At 40.7% G+C, this 17414-nt stretch overlaps 3 protein-coding genes across 6 annotated transcripts in view; 2 read left to right on the top strand and 1 right to left on the bottom strand.

Moving 5' to 3' along the window:
- Nucleotides 1-8178: 8178 nt before the first annotated feature.
- mmadhca (metabolism of cobalamin associated Da) lies at nucleotides 8179-12734 on the top strand. Of its 3 annotated transcripts, none has more exons than XM_077550390.1 (8): nucleotides 8179-8277; nucleotides 8688-8740; nucleotides 9045-9186; nucleotides 9390-9607; nucleotides 10632-10737; nucleotides 10833-10948; nucleotides 11537-11623; nucleotides 12172-12734. In XM_077550390.1, exons 2-8 carry the CDS (start codon nucleotides 8729-8731, stop codon nucleotides 12391-12393), a joined length of 903 nt encoding a protein of 300 aa, XP_077406516.1. In that variant the 5' UTR covers nucleotides 8179-8277; nucleotides 8688-8728; the 3' UTR covers nucleotides 12394-12734. The 3 variants fall into 3 exon arrangements, with proteins under 3 accessions (XP_077406516.1, XP_077406499.1, XP_077406508.1); XM_077550373.1 differs by having other exon boundaries at nucleotides 10833-10960; XM_077550382.1 differs by lacking the exon at nucleotides 8179-8277 and adding an exon at nucleotides 8289-8380 and having other exon boundaries at nucleotides 10833-10960.
- On the bottom strand, nucleotides 12108-15266 carry LOC144038147 (uncharacterized). 2 transcript variants are annotated; one of them, XM_077550361.1, is made up of 5 exons: nucleotides 14761-15266; nucleotides 14568-14677; nucleotides 14068-14177; nucleotides 13846-13995; nucleotides 12108-13752 (listed from the first exon to the last, which is right to left on the bottom strand). In XM_077550361.1, the coding sequence occupies exons 2-5, from the start codon at nucleotides 14613-14615 to the stop codon at nucleotides 12810-12812; spliced, it is 1251 nt and encodes a 416-aa protein (XP_077406487.1). In that variant the 5' UTR covers nucleotides 14616-14677; nucleotides 14761-15266; the 3' UTR covers nucleotides 12108-12809. The 2 variants fall into 2 exon arrangements, with proteins under 2 accessions (XP_077406487.1, XP_077406478.1); XM_077550352.1 differs by having other exon boundaries at nucleotides 14568-15266.
- A 72-nt stretch (nucleotides 15267-15338) lies between these two features.
- Nucleotides 15339-17414, top strand: part of pspc1 (paraspeckle component 1) — a 9287-nt gene continuing 7211 nt past the window's right edge. The window contains exons 1-6 of the mRNA XM_077550339.1: nucleotides 15339-15731; nucleotides 16312-16461; nucleotides 16541-16692; nucleotides 16861-16956; nucleotides 17036-17232; nucleotides 17354-17414. The exon at nucleotides 17354-17414 is cut by the window's right edge and continues 24 nt beyond it. Of these exons, the coding sequence (XP_077406465.1) occupies nucleotides 15339-15731; nucleotides 16312-16461; nucleotides 16541-16692; nucleotides 16861-16956; nucleotides 17036-17232; nucleotides 17354-17414 (1049 nt within the window). The remainder of the gene's footprint in view (nucleotides 15732-16311; nucleotides 16462-16540; nucleotides 16693-16860; nucleotides 16957-17035; nucleotides 17233-17353) is intronic.

The following is a 17414-nucleotide window of genomic DNA, read 5'->3' as shown; positions in this document are numbered from 1 at the left end:
CGAATCGAATCGTGAACTATGAATCGTGATGCAAATCGAATCGCCAGGTACTAGGCAATTCACACCCCTATTATTGAATCATCTTGTGACCATATGTTTTTATAAGGCACTATATTAATATACAGTACATTTTTTCTTATTAAAAAACATTTTTTTGTGGGAGAGATTGGAACAGATTAATGGCATTTCCTTTTTTTGTAATACTGTAAAATGATACAAGTGTTTTGAGTGATGAGCGTGGTCAGGCAACAAATCAAACTCATATCTCAAGGCACCACTGTGCTGTCATTAAAAGCTGGTTGGAGTGTCATGTTTTCTTTCTTTTTTTAGCTCTTTGAAAGCATTATCCTTGTCAACCCTGTAATCCAACCAGACAGCGCTATAAAACAGTAGCGAGGTTTTAAGTGCCTTCAGAAATGTCACAGTGCATCACTTTTGGTCACACATGCACACAAGCACACAAGCACACAAGCACACAAACACAATCGCAGATATTGTCACATATGTGGAAGTAAATGAGAACGGTAGATGGTTCACAAAAATGTTTCTTGCGGGCTTCAGCTCTTCCTGTGGTGTGATTATCCTCGCTGTGGGGTGACATGTCAGCAGGAAGGAGAGATTTGGAGTCAGGCAATAAGAGAGGAGAAAATCTTTTTAATTCATACACCGCTGCTGGTCAGTTCCATAGACCTATATAGCAGGAGCGAGTCTAGGATCAGGGTTTGAGGGGTGCTGACACTTTTGGTGCCAAAGCACGTCCATCGTAGAGCATTCGGTCGCTGGTGGGATGTTAGGGCTTCACGTTATATCACTCAAAACACGCGGACTACATATTAGATTACATATTACTAATATACTAATATGCAATCTATAGTAATATATTTAGCAATATTCATGAATTAAGGGTTAAAAAGGAACGTCATTCAGTAGCATTAGCATGATAAAATCCGTATTGCTTAAGCTTATAAATTACACTTAAAAACAAAAAAATGAAAACATATCCAAAACCTGAAGAGCTAGAAAAAGAGTAAAAACATTTTTAAATCAGCATCAAAAATACGTTTAGGGACACAAAAGGCCATCTCTGACAACCAAGAGTTGGGCGGTGTCAGGTGGATCAAACCATTTTTGAAGCATGGGGGTACGGTGTAGTGAGGATACTGTATTTTTGTTGATAAAATACAGTGGAACTTCGGAGTTTGAACGTCTCGGAACTTGTACAATTTGGACTTCAACCAAAAAATCGAAGTAAAAATGCCTTTGTTTGAACACCCAAGCAAAGCAAGCTAAGCCGAACGTACCTTGAAAACGTGTAGCCGAGCAAAGCCGAAATGCCAAATGCTCACGTTGCGGTAACGTTGAAACGTTGTACTGCTCATTTCCAGTCAGATCGTGATTACTCCCGCAGGTGCTCCATGCTCACGAGTGCATTTAGATTTTTCCATGACAATTTTCTTCGCCATGGACCAAAGAAAGACAACAGTGCCAGTGGCAGCAAAGAAAAACGTACAGTGCTACGAACCACAGTGGAATTAGGAAGGAGATTATCGCGCCATTGTAACTACTGGCACGAGGACCCCCCTTAGCTGTTTAACAACGTGCCTGATGTTAAACAACGCACGCAAGGACCGCTTAGTAGTCCAACAATATGCCCAATGTAAAATACACAAACTCAGCATTGAACTAAAGCTAGCATTAACATATCATTTATCATCCACTGATGCCATCACACCACAACAAAAAAGGTAAGGTATTTTATTGTTTAAATACTGTACAGGGTGTAAATGTGAAAAACATAAATAGAAATTAAAATCTAAATTTTCTGTTTTTGGAGTTTGGGGATGAATTAATTGTATTTACATTATTTCCTATGGGGAAAAAATGTTTCGGAGGTTGAACAATTCGGACTTTGAACACTTCGCAGGAGCAAATTATGTTCAAAGAGATACCACTGTATTACGCTTATACTATGTGGTTTTAACATTTCTCTAGTTTGTTAAAAAAGGACATATAAAAAATTAAATCTTAAGATCGCTAAAAAATTTTGGGTGCATGGATTTAAAGTCTTTAGGGGTGCTTCAGCATCCCCAAGAATGGGCTAGACACCCCTATGCTTAGGTTTAATTAAACTGGGTGGACATACAGTAGGCTGATTTTGACCATCTTAACCAATTATGTGTGAATATGAAATGTGAAAGACTCCACACATGAGGAGGAAATCGGCAGGTGTGTGATTATTGCTCATGTTGTCCGGTGCACTCGAGATGACCAACATTGCACACTACACACATAATGATATCTCCATTAACAATCACATGTTCCTTCCGAATTCTGGTTCAGTGCCAGGACTGACAGAGAAGCAGCATGGTGCCGCCAGGCATCCAGACGGCCAGAAAATGCAAAGGGGTAAAAAAAAAAAGAACCGTAACATTAAATAGTAACCGTTACGGAGCCCCTAAGGCCCATGGTAGCTAGGGAAAAATAAGAATTTGCATTCCCTCAGAAATAACTTTGCGTTCCCGTGCAACGATTGCGTACTCTTGCAATAAATGCAATACATCTATTTATTTATACGCGTTTATGTACTTCCGGGTCAGTTTGGATACCGTAACCTCGAATGCAAGGGTGATAGGCGGTGGCACCATAGCATAGATATCTACGGCAGAAGCTTTTTTGGCAATAAAATCCAATTAAGCTTTCCCCACTGCTGTAGACGCTCCATCTTCGTCGCTTTCGGGCACACCAAAGTTGACCTGGAAGTACATCAATTCATTAAGAAAAAGGTCAAATTGCGCCCCCTCGCAAAAAAAAAACCCAACCTTTTGCGGTATCTCGCAATGATTGCGGGGGAATGCAATTTTTGCAAGGTCGTGCTTTTTTTCTTCTTTTTTTTTCGTGAGGATATGCAAAAGAATGCGAGAGAAACTTATTTGCGAGGGAACACTTTTTTTTTCCTACTATGTCACTTTAGGAGCTCCATAAACCGTAGTAGTAGTAGCTTATGTGATAACTAATTTGCATTAGCAAGATCTTTTAATTTCATTTTTAGTACGGTGAATGACTTGTGAGAAACACACTTCTTAAAGGGGAAGTCTACCCCCTCAAAATTCTTGACAATAATATGTTTTATGCAGTTCTATGTTGATGCAGTACGGTATTTGGTTAATATTGCGTTAGTGGAATAAGAGTTAAGCAATCAAAGTTAATCAATAGCCTATCCGAAGGCGGCCATTTTGCCACTTGCTGTCGAGTGAAAAGGACATCACAGTTCTCAGGTAACAACCAATCACGACCCAGTTTCAGAAAACAGGTGAGCTGTGATTGGGTGTTGCCTGAGCAACATTGATGTAATCAATGCAAGTGGCAAAATGGCCACCCCAAGATGGATAAAAACGGCTGGATTGTGCTGCAAAACTCACATTCTACAAATGTAATATTAATCACATTGTCATTTTCAGACTAGTGAGGTCACATACAACACATTATTGTCAAGAAATGTTTAAGGTTGACTTTCCTATTAAATGGTTATCGTTCCGTTTCCTGTCACAATCACAGACGACGCCATGGCATGGATTTGCGATTGCAATTATTAATTCATTCCTCTGTCCTTGACAAGTATACTTGTCAATTAAAAAATGTTTTTAATCCGGGATGGGTGGGGGAGCATCTGATGTTAACCAACTATTATGTGCTCAGTACACATTTAAGTTTAACATGAGAACATATTTCTTTGCAGTAGGTGCCAAAAAGATGCCATGTTCAAGGCAAGGTCTTTTGTGTTAATTGTGTGATCCACTTGGAGGGCACTTCAGAGAGAGGAGAGCACTGAAACATCCGTGAGTGTGTTTTTAATGGTCTACAAGGAGGGTTGAAGATATTGTTGATATGTTTGTTTGTATCCATTGCTGACATTTGCACCCTTTAGGAGAGGGGAAAACTACTTAGAACACTTTTTTTTTTTTTGTATACATGTTGATACATCGAGGAGTGTGTTTCAGGAAACAAATATAGGTTGGAGCACTAGTAAAAACAAGTATATTTAAAAATGTGCTATGGCCTAGCAGCCGTCTGTTGGTGCGGATCCTGCGACAACAACCCCAGAGGGCCTTGATGCATATGCATGATTTGTACAGTTCGCATACGCACCGCTAGCTCATTAGCGACCGCTGCCCTGAGGCTTCCAACTGAGGGCAAAACCTCATTGCACAGTTCAGCAGCTCTGATAGTACTGGGAGCGTTTTTGGACTTCCCTGTGTGAACGTCAGGTGCAAGCACCTCCAGTCATATTTCGTCATTTGGATCCTTTCTGTCACAGCTGTCATCGCCATATTTGGTGCAATGCTAACTTTCTAGAGCAGAAAGAGACGGGATAAGCTGCTTATTTGGGAAATGGTCTAAAATTAAGAGTGACGTCTCCCGGCATGGAATGGAAACTATTGTTAAAGCAGGTTTACTGTCAATGGAAGCAAAAATATATTCCACATATTACGTTTTACTAAAATCAACTTGTTTCGGCGGAGAGTGTAAACTGTAGCTGGATGCTTGCTTCCACTTGCTGAAACAGAGTCCAAGGTGTGGAAAAATCGAGTGACTTTAAGTCACTCAAAGCACTTGAAGTCATGGAAGCAGCAGCTCAAATACAATACGGTGTAATGGCGCCGAACACACACAAAAAAAACAACCCTCCCTGTGTGTTGACTTCACCAAGAAATCAAGTAAGTGCCACCTATCACTATCAGAGGCTAATGCTGTTAGCTAATACTAATCTATGCATCCAACAAAAAGAAATGCAGCTCTGCTTACCTTGCACAAAGCCATCCCTGGCTAATTCAACCATATTGCCGACCACCCAACCCCAAATACACACACTCTAAGCAAGTGTTACCAAGATTAGATATCCCGACTACATTGACAGTAAATTGTTGACCGCAACATCATTACTATTTTTGCAGTATCAGAAAATAATTGAGAATCGCTGCCGTAGGCATACGTGAGTGCATTGCAGGTGGTAGGTGTAAACATTTAATAATTTATTTATTTCCCACATCAATCAGTTGTGGGCTGTGGCACAGCTGCTTCAAAATCACAACAGCCGCATGCCAAGTACTAGTGTCTCATTAAAGTTCAGAAAACTAATGAGAAAGAAAGTAAAACTGCTATAGTGTATCTGAATATTATTCTTGTTCAGAGATTTGTTCCCGATGTAGCATTTAAATGCGTGTCTAGGGGATTTTTCCAGTTTTTTTGTGGTAGGCCTAAATGTTATGAGTATTATATAACAAATGCAATTTCTCTCTATTTGGATTAACTTTTTAAATCTATATTATTCATTTTTAACCCAACATACTATTTATGTTTGTTTAATTTGAGCTAAAAAGAAGGCAATGTCTGCGCATTGAACGTTCAAGTATTGACATCAAATAAAACAAAACGAAATAAAGGGAGAGTGAGGTATTGTGGGAAAAAGAGCACATCTGTGGTCATGTTACCAATTTGTTATCAAGCCCCTCCCATTTGAGCTTGGCCATGAAGAAGATGACTGGATTGTGCTGATTGTGTTTTGTACAAAAATATATTTTGGAGATATAAAAGTACTGTACTTTTTTTTTTTTTTTGCTTTCAACTTAATCAACGGTGGCACTAAAGCTAATTGACTCAAGTGGGAAAACGTATATCCCACATATTGTTGAACTATCAACTTATAAAATTATGTGACAACGCTAGCTAAAGATTAGCCTGAGTTTTGAAGAGTGGTTGTTCTTTATAAAATGGTGGTGGTGGGTTTAAGTGAGACAAATGCCATGGGGCAAAGTGAGACACTGTCTTTTCATACATGCTTTGTTTTTCATGTCAGCAACAGTTTAAAAAAAAAGAAAGAAAAAAAAAGGTCATCATGACAAGGAAAATACATCAACCTTGAAGAGAAGAAAATTGCAGCCAAATTCAAAGCCTAATACAGCTGAGCCCTTGATGTGTGGATGAGATCAAATCCTGCCAAAACAGTCGCCATTTAGCAGGTCGCAGGAGTTGTGAATCAAGCTTTTAAGTCATCACTTCTGGGTTTAGGTCCACTGGGATTTTCCCTTCTAATTGTGACATTTTCCTTGAAGTGTTTGCACCATCTATAGTGTCAGACCGGCCAAACCCTGAGCTGCAGCCAGCCAATGGGGATAATATGGATGGTCCACTTCCACAAGACGATAAGGAAGGTTCACATCCTGCAGATGTTCCATCAGAAGATGAAACATCCACTACAGAGAAGTCACCCCATAATAATTCACCCACTCCCTTTCCAACTGACATGGATGTGTGATATATGACTAGCCGACCTGGATATGTGACTCCTCAAGAAACATTGCACTTCCCAAATGTCCCCCCACAAAACAAACCACACCGAATTGTGTGAAGACAGCCATCCTCACGGATACTCCTGAGAAAGCACTTGAAAAAGCTTTTGACGAAAGACAAAAGAAACTCCAAGGGAAAATGCAAGATAGGAAATAGGGGTGTGCCATAAAATCGATTCTCTTTTAGTACGATTCAGAATCGATTTTAAATGTCCCATAATCAATTTTATTTAAATTATTTTATACTGTCTTCCCTTTGTTTGTGTGTGCCTTTATTGGGAGCGCTGTTCCTGTTGTACCCGATTTGGCCACTTAGAGGCAGTGTGGTTCCATGCGGTCTAATACACTGTTAAGTTGTAGCCACATTAGAGAGTAGAAGGAAAAAGTCACGATCAAGTTATTCCAATAAAAGTTTTTTTTGCAGTGTGGAGGCGTTTTTTTGAGTGATAAAAGTGCAGCGAGTAGCGCACTAATTAGCATTAGTGAGTCAGACTGGAGTAGATCATTACGATTCCTTGAACATCTATAGATTGAAGCAAAAATCATTGTCAATCAAATCATTTTGAATCAAAAATCGTTCTTAATTGAAAATTGATTCTGAATCGAATCGCACACCCAAAAATCGGAATGGAATTGAATTGTGAGACATTCAAAGATTCCCAGCTCTAATAGGAAACAAAAAAATAAACCAATGGAGAAGAAAATCACATATAGCAGGCAGCTCTGAGGAGAGTGGTGTTCCTGTGCCACTTGATGAAGCATCTCATGATGAAAGATCTGACCCTGAGAGAGGTCAACCAGAAAGCACAGATCTCCCAGTGGGTGACTTTGTCATTGTCAATTTTAAAACCAAACTCAGGAATGTCTGTTACATTGGCATGGTTGAGAAAGCTGACGATGATGAAATAGTCACACACTTTCTCAGAAGACCCATTTTTGTCACAAAGCAAAATGATGTGGCACATGTTCCTAAAAGTGATGTTGTGAGGAAGCTGCCACAACCTACAAGGCCTGCGAGGCCTGAAAAGAGCATTTCTTCATCTTTCTGTGCAACCTTCAGGACCGGAATGTAGAATAGGTCTTTCTTGCTATTGAGTAAGAGATGTTCTAGTGTGAGTGGTTCTACTCCTGTTTTTGACCCCAACTGTGTGAAAATGGTTCTCTCGTTTGACTGTTGAATAAAACATTTTGAATGATATTTTGTTGTATTTGTTTTTGTTCAGTTACCTTCTGTTTTAGGAATATTGGGCTTAATTGACCAGTCTCCATGATTTTAAAATTATTCCAATATTAGTTCCTGAATCAATGGTTGTTTAACTAGTTGTCAGGATTGTGACTTTTAACAGGTGTTGTTATGTTTGATTCAGAGTGGGAAAAGTAAGTGGCTCATTTTACCCCTAGTTGGATCAAGTTACCCCCTTGAAAGTTGGGCTTTGTCTTAGTTTACCCTGTAGCTGGGGTAAAATGAAACCCTTTACCACTTCTTTTTTTTTAACAATCATATTTTCACTGTCTTTAGTCCTGCATACATTATGATAATTTCCATTCTTAGGAAACATCCTAAGTTAGTCGAAAATGTGTTCATTTTAGTTGTACGTCACTTTAGCTTGCTTAGAGGGGGAGAAAAGTAAAACAAAAAATGTCTCACATTACCTCACTCTCCCCAAATTATTTTGTTTTTATAATCTTTTGTGCTACGTTCTACTTTTGAACAATCATCAACACGTTGCAAGATGTTAAATTTTGAAAGAATAATTGCGAAATAATTCAAGTAGAGTGCAATTTATGAGTTAGGAAAGTTTACCTTTTCTTTGCCACCATCTTGTGGTGAGTTTTACACTGCGCGTATGCCGCTCAAACAGTGCGTGCGCAGCCAGGTCCTAATTTGCTTTCCGTAGTTATTTTGCGAAGGTTAAGACGTATTTGCCAGGTAAGAACATTCTGTACTTTATTCCTAGTTAGTGCAGATTAAGGATTGTGTGTTGTGAAACATTTAAAAAGGAATGTGTAGAAGTGCCCTGCTCTTCAATTATGTAAGCAGACATTAAGATTTCAAATGTCAAAACAAGATCAGCTGATTCACCTTCGGGTTTCTTTTAATCGCCATTAACGCTGTTTGTCGAAGTTGTCACACTGTTATGAAGTTAAGGTTGCCTTGCTGTTTTCGCCTTTGCCAAATTTAAATAAATACGTAACCATAACATTGCGTCAGCTAGTGTGTGCGTGAGTGTGTGTGTGTGTTGTAACAAACCTTAGTTAGCATGTCCAGTTAGCTACAACTTTCGCTAGATAAATGCCTTGGGCATGCCCGGTTATACATTCGTTTATGTTTTCGAACAGGTCATACGGTTTATTAAGAAGGCAGAAGTCGACTCTCAGCGATGCACAGCACGGTAAGTGACACATTTGTAGCTTCTTGTAGATGTGCTAACTACCATCCGGTTAGCTAATGTTTGACATGAGGTGGTACACTAATCAGATGTCGTTCCTAAAAAAATAAAGAAAAAGTACATTTAGAGAACGAGCTTGTCGATAATTGTGCGTCCAGGAATCACAACGTATCCGCATATATCACTCAAAGATAATTGAATTTATTCTGTTGCTAAAGTACTCAAACCATGGATTGAACCTTCAGCAAAAACAAATAACTTGTGGTTTTCTTTCACCATTTAAAGTGATGCTTTTGGTACTTTGTAGGTGCTGTGTGGTGGAGGGCGGCTGGTCCAATCTCAGACCTTCGGGCGGCAAATTTTTGCTGCTCTGAAGGTCGGCAGAGTCAGAACTTTCTCGACTGCAAACTCAGATGAACCTTATGTGTCTGTATCGCACACAGAATCAGGTATGCCTCTAAATATTGTACTGTTGTAAAATACCACCTATAGAATATGTAAAACGTTATGCATGGTCAAGCAGTTTAATTTGCACCATAGCGACTTCAAGTACAAAAGCAAAAAAAATATTGGTTCAGATTTTTTTGTAATTCTGCTAATTAACTAAGCAAACAATAGCTAAGGGTTATTATAACTCAGGTGTCCTCTGCAGGCCCAAGGACTGTGTGGCCCGATGAGAACATGGGACCATTCGGACCTCAGGACCAACGCTTCCAGTTACCAGGCAATGTCGGATTTGACAGCCACCTGGATGGTGTGGAAGAGAAGAAGAATTCTCCAGTTGACAGGACTATGCCTGATGTACTCACGGCCCCATGCAGCACAGAGAGACAACAGTTCATCCTAGCCCAGTTTGTCAATGAGTTTCAGGTTTGAGTTTCTATTGTACTGTATATTACTAATGGCTCAACTTTGCCATTGCTGTTGTAGAATGAGAGTTTAGAAAATTCTAACTTAACAGCAGTTATCCCAATGTCCGTGCATCCGTAGTTAAACCTTCAATTAGATTAACCGTCCATCCATTTTCAGTAGCACCTATCCCAGCCAATCACGGGCAAGAAATGGACTGGATGCCATCCAAACACAGTAAATTAGATTTTTCAAAGTTAAATTACCCTTAAACATACACTTAAGACTTAAATATGCCAAGCACATGTTTTAAAACATCACAGACACAATAAACAGCATTACCATATTTTTCTAGGATTTTTTGGGCTGAATTTGTAATTAGTATTTTGAATTTTAACATAATGCAATGAGTGTAACCACCAACATGCATTTCTTTATGAAGGCAATTATGGGAAGGATTTACGGAAAATAGTATTACGCAAAATATTGATAACATTTATTTTTTTTAATTACACAAACATTTATCTAACATTGGACCCATTTCGCCCACTTCTCCTAATGGTTATAAGTGAACCACTGTATATTTGCGGATTGGCATTCGTGTGTGCAGATTTTTTTTTTTTTTGGTGAGGGGTGGGGATGGAACCTATTTGCTGTTTTTGTGCTCAAAGCTTCAGGCCAAAAAAATAACAGTATTGCTTTGGCGTTATCGGATGGCATTTTGGTGACAAGCAATTGTTGAATTAAGTTGAGGACCTTCATTTACACAACATTTGCATATGTGCCACATCTTGTGTTATCTATAGGCAATGACAGTGCAGTTAATCTTTTTAGGTGTGTGTGAATTACTCACGATTTTCGCTTTTTCCGTCTCACCCGCGAATAACGAGGGTTCACTGTATTTAGTGAATGAAAGGTTAATGTCAACAAGTTCTTGAGCAGTTTGGCTTAATTAAACCTGAACATACCCTGAATTGAGCCTAATGTTTATTTCTTTCGATCAACACTTGCATTTAAACTTTGGTCTGCTTGTGCTTCTCATCAGGGGAAACTGGGCCCCATATCCAAACGCGTCCACAAAGCTGAGCAGTACTTCAATCAAGCAGACACAGATTGCTCCATAAGTTCCTGTCCTGAGCTGTTAAGGAAAGGTGAGTGTCTTTTTTTTTTTTTTTTGAGTTTCACCAAAATAGTGGAGATGAAGTGCTGGTTCATAAAGCTAACTATAGAATATTTGGCTTGTCAGATTTGGAGCTCTTGTTCCCGACAGTACCCAACACTTCCATCACAGTAGTGACGGTCTCACAGAGAAGCGGTCGCTACAAGGAGGCGGAGCCAGACAGAGAGCAGCGACTCAGCAAAGTGAGTCTTGAGGTGTGAAGTGGAACCTTTAAAGTTGAATCAACCCGTGGTCCTCATTAGGGTTTAGCTGGTGAATTTCCTAGCTTACTCTGGGCAAGAGCCGTACATGCTACACACTGGTCAGGTTACCAGCCAATCAATCACAGGGCGCATAAACAACCATTTACATTCCCATTAATGGACAATTTGGTCCTCAATTAAGCCGAGCTTCTAATACTGACCTTTGTTCTTTTTCTGGAGAGCTCAGTATTGTTCATTCGGTAATTTTACGGATTTGACATGTCATCATCATTGCTCTCTTTTTTCTTTTCTTTTTTGTATGTGCGAGTGTGTGTGTATTCATTAGTTCTTTTTTTAACTAACCAACCAGTAGATCATACAACATCACCATTGCCATCTAGCATCTAAGACAGTGAGCTTTAGCCTGGGAAAATTATTTTCTACAGGATATATTCTTTGGTAGATAAATATGAACAACTAGACTGGAGCAGGTTGTGTTTAAACGTAACTGTGTTCAGTACATGATGCCAGTGTTTGGATACATAAGACGTATGAGGAAATGCTCACTGTGCTTCCTCCTCACTGCAGTTTGTGAGCGGTGCTAAGGAGATGTGTTTTGCACTGTGGACCGCAGGCTACTGGGCTGACTTTATCGATCCGTCAACAGGAGAAGCTGTGAGTTCTTTAGCCGCATTCAATTCTGTAACTATGTAGACATGTGATCGGGTACACTTATGAAATAAATTAGCTAAATCAGAATTTTTAAAAAAAATACCAACTATTTTTATTACTTTAGATACCTGAGAGGAGAAAAATATTATCAGTATGATGTAGTGCTGTTCCAGGCCGCTCCAAACTACACTCACATTTGAAATTGTTAAATACTGTAAATGCTTCTTTGAATGAGTGAACTGCAACTGAGTATTGTTAGAGTTCTTGTGTTGAATTGCAGCACAAATGGTACCCTTACATTACATAAAGACTCTCTGTATTAATGATGTGCTTGTTACTGCAATACTAGTGTAGCTCATACTACCAGAGACAAATTCTTTGTGTGGTCATTCTGATAAGTGTATTGAGCAACTTGAGGCCAAAATGATGTTCTTACCTAATTGTTGTTCACATTGCTTTGGCAAGGAATAGCATCATTGTACAGGAATCAATTTCTCAACCTAGTTGTTTTTATTTTCAAATTTGTGGTAATTGCTGTCTTTTTCCAACAGTTCTTCGCATCCCCACTTAGTTCAGGCGCTGGACAAACAGGGGCGGAGCCACGGCATTCTGGCTTCCGCATCGAGATGTCGGGCTCCTGCACGGTTATCCAGCACATTCTGAGAGGAACGCCTCTGTTTGTGGGGACGGTTTTCACCAACGCGCCGACCCACAGCGGCGCCATCACGCGACTGCAAGGACTCTCACATGAATTGGATGATGAAGCTGAATAGTTTTTATGGTGCTCCAAGTCAATCCAATGTTGTGAAAAGGCTTGGCTAAGAAAAGCATGTGTGGTTTTTACTTGTCTCTGTAAAGTGCGTGTACCACACTGCAACCGAGCAAACGGACTCGACTGCTCCACAGCAACTCTGTGCTGGCCCTGCACCCGCCCTGCACTGAATCCTCACACCAGCACTAGGACTTAATTTGACTCTTTGAGGAGTCACCACCAGGGGATTTTAGCAGGCAGGGTGTCACTTTTCGAGGTTAGACTCAACCACCGTTTTCAAAGTGTGATCTCACAAAGTATTGATGGATTCAGCTGCTGAACCAATAAAGTGACCTCAGGCTACACTGATAAACAAAGCCTGTCATTTGCTTTTCTCACAGGAAGCACAATTTAGAACTCATAAGGCTTGGTCCTTTGTCAGAGTTTCCTGGTGTTGGTAGAAGCCAGCAGCATCGCCTGTCCCTGATCACAGGCCAGAGAGACTTTTGCAGTCCTTTTCTTAAAAAAAGCTTTAACTACAGTAAAAAAGTCCTTCTTTTTTGGTGCCTGGAGATGGTTTTTCAAAGCCCTAGCAAGAGCTTCTACAAATACAAGTTGACAGCACATCATAGAAAAATACAGACGCTCCTTCGATCCAAATTCCTGACAGAGGTCCTTGTAGATGTCAATGTGGAAGTCGCCTATGTTCTGTGGGTGGTTGGGACGTGCTTCCATCACAGTGCTCTTAAGCTGTGCTAACATCCAGTCAATGTCCATCTCCAGCACCGATTTGGCATTCGAGTGGGCAATATGGTCCATCAGCTTCCACAGGAACACAGTACAAAATATGTTTTCTTCCTTAGTCCACGTTTCTGATGGCGGGTGAAGACAAATGTTTCCTGGCTTTGTGCGCACCTCAGTGGGAATATAAGCGTGAAGTTGTATTTCTTCCTTCTCGGACGTTTGTACAGGGGTGGGAAGAGGAGCCACCAAGATGTCCCTTGTGTCTTCCGATGAATCGCTGTCTGCGCAGTCCTCTTCAAATCCATAGCGACCCGCCAGCCTCATGTTTTCCAGGCAATCCCTGAGCACTGAGATTGATTGTAAAGCGATTTCGCCTATTTCAGACACCTGATGAGGCACGTCCAGGTGTGGCACAAAGTCCAGCTGCGATGACATTTCGGACAGCGCTGCGTTCACAGTTTTGGACACCTTTGACGCGACCAACTCCAATAGGTGATCACCGCAAGGAGACCGAACCTCCCCAGCGTTTATTGTGTCTTTGAGAGCCAATAGAAGCGAGTCCCAAATGCATGCATGGATATCATCCTCTGTCACGCAGGAGTAGTTGAGCGCCCGGTGCGGAAAGTCACAACCATTTCTATGAAGGAGAGAAAACATCATTGTACAGATTTCAGAGTTTTCTCCGCATGTGTCTGTTTCTACTGAGTGTGGGTAGAGGCATTGGACTTACACTACTACGATCTGGGCATGCTCTTTCACCTGAGGCAACACAACACTCAGCACCTCTTGGGAGATTTTGTATAGGATACTTTGCCACATTTTCAACATCACCATAAAAGCATTGCAATCAAAATGACCATATTCTATTAAGTCCCACGTCCTGTAGGGAAGAGTTAGCAGTCGTTAGCCCACAATGGCAGTGATTGACTTGAGATTGTTTTGTTTTACTTACTCGTTAGTTAAGCCATCTAGGTACAACTGTAATTCGCTTTTGAAGAATTCAGTGGCAAGCAGGGGCATGTTCAAGTTGCTGCACCGCAGATATTTGGGTTCAATTGGGGACTGACAAGAAACAAAATTATTACACAAAATAACTACTAGATTAGACAAGTAGATTAAAAAAAAAATACTAACAAGAGATGGGTTTTAATGGACACTCATTCAACATGTCTTTATTATGGTTGTTTTTAGCACTATACAAATACAATTTATTTACATCATCACCCTAATAAGGCAGGCAGACATGTTGATACTGTGTTTGGATGTCAATAGATAGTGCACGTGGATCACGTGCATTACGTAACAACCACGAGCCTACGTTTGTCATGCTTTAAATGTAATCACTATTCTATTACAAATGAAATTGTGCTCATGTTTAGGCATGACTTAAAATGTAAAATTATCATTGGATTTTAGTATGTGGGTTCACGCTGCATGTGTGTGATTACTTACGTCATCGCTGTGGGAGTGAGCAGAATGACCCCTCTGATCGTTATTCATACTTGTTTTTAGGGAAGAGGCATGCCTCAGTCCTGCCTTAATGAACCCTTTCAAGGTAAAGTCTTTTGAAAGAAAAGAACATTTCACCGCCTCTCGTCAAGAAAACAAGTTAAACACTCCATCTGTGTAATTTGACGCGTTCCACCTTGACAATGGACGTGTTGCGTCTGAACACGACACGTTTGTCACGTGACGTCATCCACCACTTCGCTTTGCGCGCACATACGCACTACTTACTACTTCTACCTGCCGGTTTTGAGTAGAAGCACCAGTTGCTCAAGCCACAGGGATATTATTTTTGGCACCTGGATTCTCCACCTTTGGTAGTTGCAGGCCCTTTTCTAAATGTGTGTTACGTGTTGCTATTGAGTGAACACGTTGTCATTTCAATGGGTGACCAGCAGAGGGACCTGGTGGAACAATTCTATGGATGGCAGTAGAAGAAATGACGAGGAAATAATAAAAGTACGAGTACGGGCGCACGCTGGCTGTTAGAAAAAAGAAAAAGAAAAAAATCAGAACTCAAAATAAAGCTTTCCACAGCACGTATAGTCATGTTTACATCTATGTGCACATAAGCGGCCTTCTGTTTACTTCCGGTAACCAAGTTGCGCGCGCATCCTTCGCCATATTGACACCAAATTCTCCTCCAACGCCATTCACTTTGCTTTCTTCTCCAGTTAAACTTACTGAAGACTGCGTTAGCGATTTAATGACCAAACTATGGCTGACCAAGACGTACAGTTACCAAACCCGCAAAGTAGCAGTTCTCCAGCACCACCCAAAAGCGACGGAAACTCCCCCGCCGCCTCCGACGACGACGAGCAAACGCCAGTAAACAAAGACAGTCCAGCTGCACCGGGTGAGCAGTTATCTCCGCCCGAAGAATCCGAAAAAGCCGCGATGGAAAGCGGTCAGACTCCAGTACAAATGACGCTGGATATTTCAAGTTTTAGGAAGCCAGGCGAGAAAACTTTCACGCAGCGCTCCCGTCTTTTTGTTGCGAATCTGCCACCGGATATACCTGAGGAGGAATTCGTAAATTTGTTCGCTAAATATGGAAACACAGCCGAAGTATTTATTAACAAAGAGCGAGGATTTGGGTTTATTCGTTTGGTATGTATAATGTGCACGAATTCATCTTTATTTCCATGACTGCTGTTAACATGCTGTAACGTTTTGTAAGAACGCCACTTAGTTCGTTACAATACTTAACTTTGGTGCAAGTAGTGTCGTGTTTAAATGAATCTTTTATAGTTGTTTAAAAATATCTGTTTACGTTTAAGAGCAAATAAATTGACAGTTTAAAACAAAAGCGAACATACAAGGATAATTTATTGGTTATGATTAATTTTAGCCCACTATCTCTCCTTGCATGTCTGAATGGGTGCCGTTTTGCAATTGGAAATGCAGTACAGCAAACAGTCCCATTGAATTCCATCCACAATGAGGCATGACAATTAATACTGTACAAATGGAGAATGATGTTTTGTACATTTTTGACTGGTGTTTACTGTATTACTTTTTTTGTCAAGTGAAAAATACATTTATAATCGCACAAATTTTGCAACATTTGAAATTTTCGTTTTGGTGTAAATTGTAAATGAAGATTCAGTTTGGATTTTAAATTAATCAAGATCAACATAACAGACCAGGTTTATATATAATCTTTCAAATTTTTCTTTCCGTCTTCCAGGAGAGCCGTACACTAGCGGAAATTGCCAAAGCTGAGCTAGATGGGACGGTATTGAATAATCGACCAATCAGGATCCGCTTTGCTGCTCATGGTGCAGCACTCACTGTGCGCAACCTTTTGCCTGTTGTCACGAATGAGCTCATGGAACAGGTAATGTAGACAAGAGCGTTATAATAGCTCTTTTTTCCCTTTTGTCTAGTAGTGATGATATGCAACCATGTGCTTTTAGGCCTTTTCACAATTTGGCCCGGTGGAACGGTGTATCGTTGTGACAGATGACCGTGGGCGGCCCACTGGCAAAGGCTTTGTGGAGTTTGCAAGCAAAGCGGCCGCACGTAAAGCCCTGGAACGCTGCACAGAGGGCGCGTTGCTGCTTACTGCGTATGTTTTTGTCTGAGATGATTATACCGCATGGCAAGCTATTCATAGCTTGCAAAACCAAGTAATCGTTTATGTTAGGGTGCGGGTAATACAAACAGAATTAGATTTATTATTTTCATTGCACAATGTAGGACAGAAGATTGAACATGTTTATGCCCCTCTCCTTAGAACGCCGTGCCCAGCCATTGTAGAGCCCACAGAACATTTTGATGATGAGGAAGGTTTGCCTCAAAAAGTGTTATCGATAACTCCGAAGTACCTCAAGTGAGTCAAAGATCGATTAATGATAAGGTTTTTTAAGTGACTCAAAACCATTCTGGAGCGTTTGCTTGTCTTTCATCAGAGAACGGGCGCAAACACCGCACTTCGCCCAGCCGGGCACATTTGAGTTTGAATACTCATCTCGCTGGAAAGCTCTTGACGAACTGGAGAAACAGCAGCGAGAGCAGGTGGACAAGAGTATTAAAGAGGCCAAAGAAAAGCTGGAGGCTGAACTGGAGTCGGCGAAACATGAACATCAGCTCATGTTAATGAGGCATGGTAGGATCTATTTGGACTGCTTCAGCTAATTCCTGCAAGTGCAAACGTTCTAGTCAGTTCCGTTATAAGAATGCGCTCACTTGCTCCTCCTTCACCTCCTTAACATTGCCATCCTATTTAGATCTAATGAGACGTCAAGAGGAGCTGAGGCGACTAGAGGAGCTTCGCAATCAGGAGCTGCA

This window comes from Vanacampus margaritifer, chromosome 1 (genome assembly GCF_051991255.1).
Source record: "Vanacampus margaritifer isolate UIUO_Vmar chromosome 1, RoL_Vmar_1.0, whole genome shotgun sequence".
NCBI lineage: Eukaryota > Metazoa > Chordata > Actinopteri > Syngnathiformes > Syngnathidae > Vanacampus > Vanacampus margaritifer.
This window is presented reverse-complemented; position numbering and strand designations above follow the sequence as displayed.

Bases quoted from the DNA above. Each gene is read 5' to 3' on its own strand.
- mmadhca (XM_077550373.1), top strand. The intron at 10,738-10,832 runs GTGAGTGTCTTT...TTGGCTTGTCAG, and splicing joins TCCTGAGCTGTTAAGGAAAG to ATTTGGAGCTCTTGTTCCCG. The intron at 11,624-12,171 runs GTGAGTTCTTTA...TTTTTCCAACAG, and splicing joins ATCCGTCAACAGGAGAAGCT to TTCTTCGCATCCCCACTTAG.
- LOC144038147 (XM_077550352.1), bottom strand. From the start codon at position 14,615: ATGAATAACGATCAGAGGGGTCATTCTGCTCACTCCCACAGCGATGAC. The intron at 13,996-14,067 runs GTAAGTAAAACA...TCTTCCCTACAG, and splicing joins CTAGATGGCTTAACTAACGA to GACGTGGGACTTAATAGAAT. The intron at 13,753-13,845 runs GTAAGTCCAATG...TCTCCTTCATAG, and splicing joins CATGCCCAGATCGTAGTAGT to AAATGGTTGTGACTTTCCGC.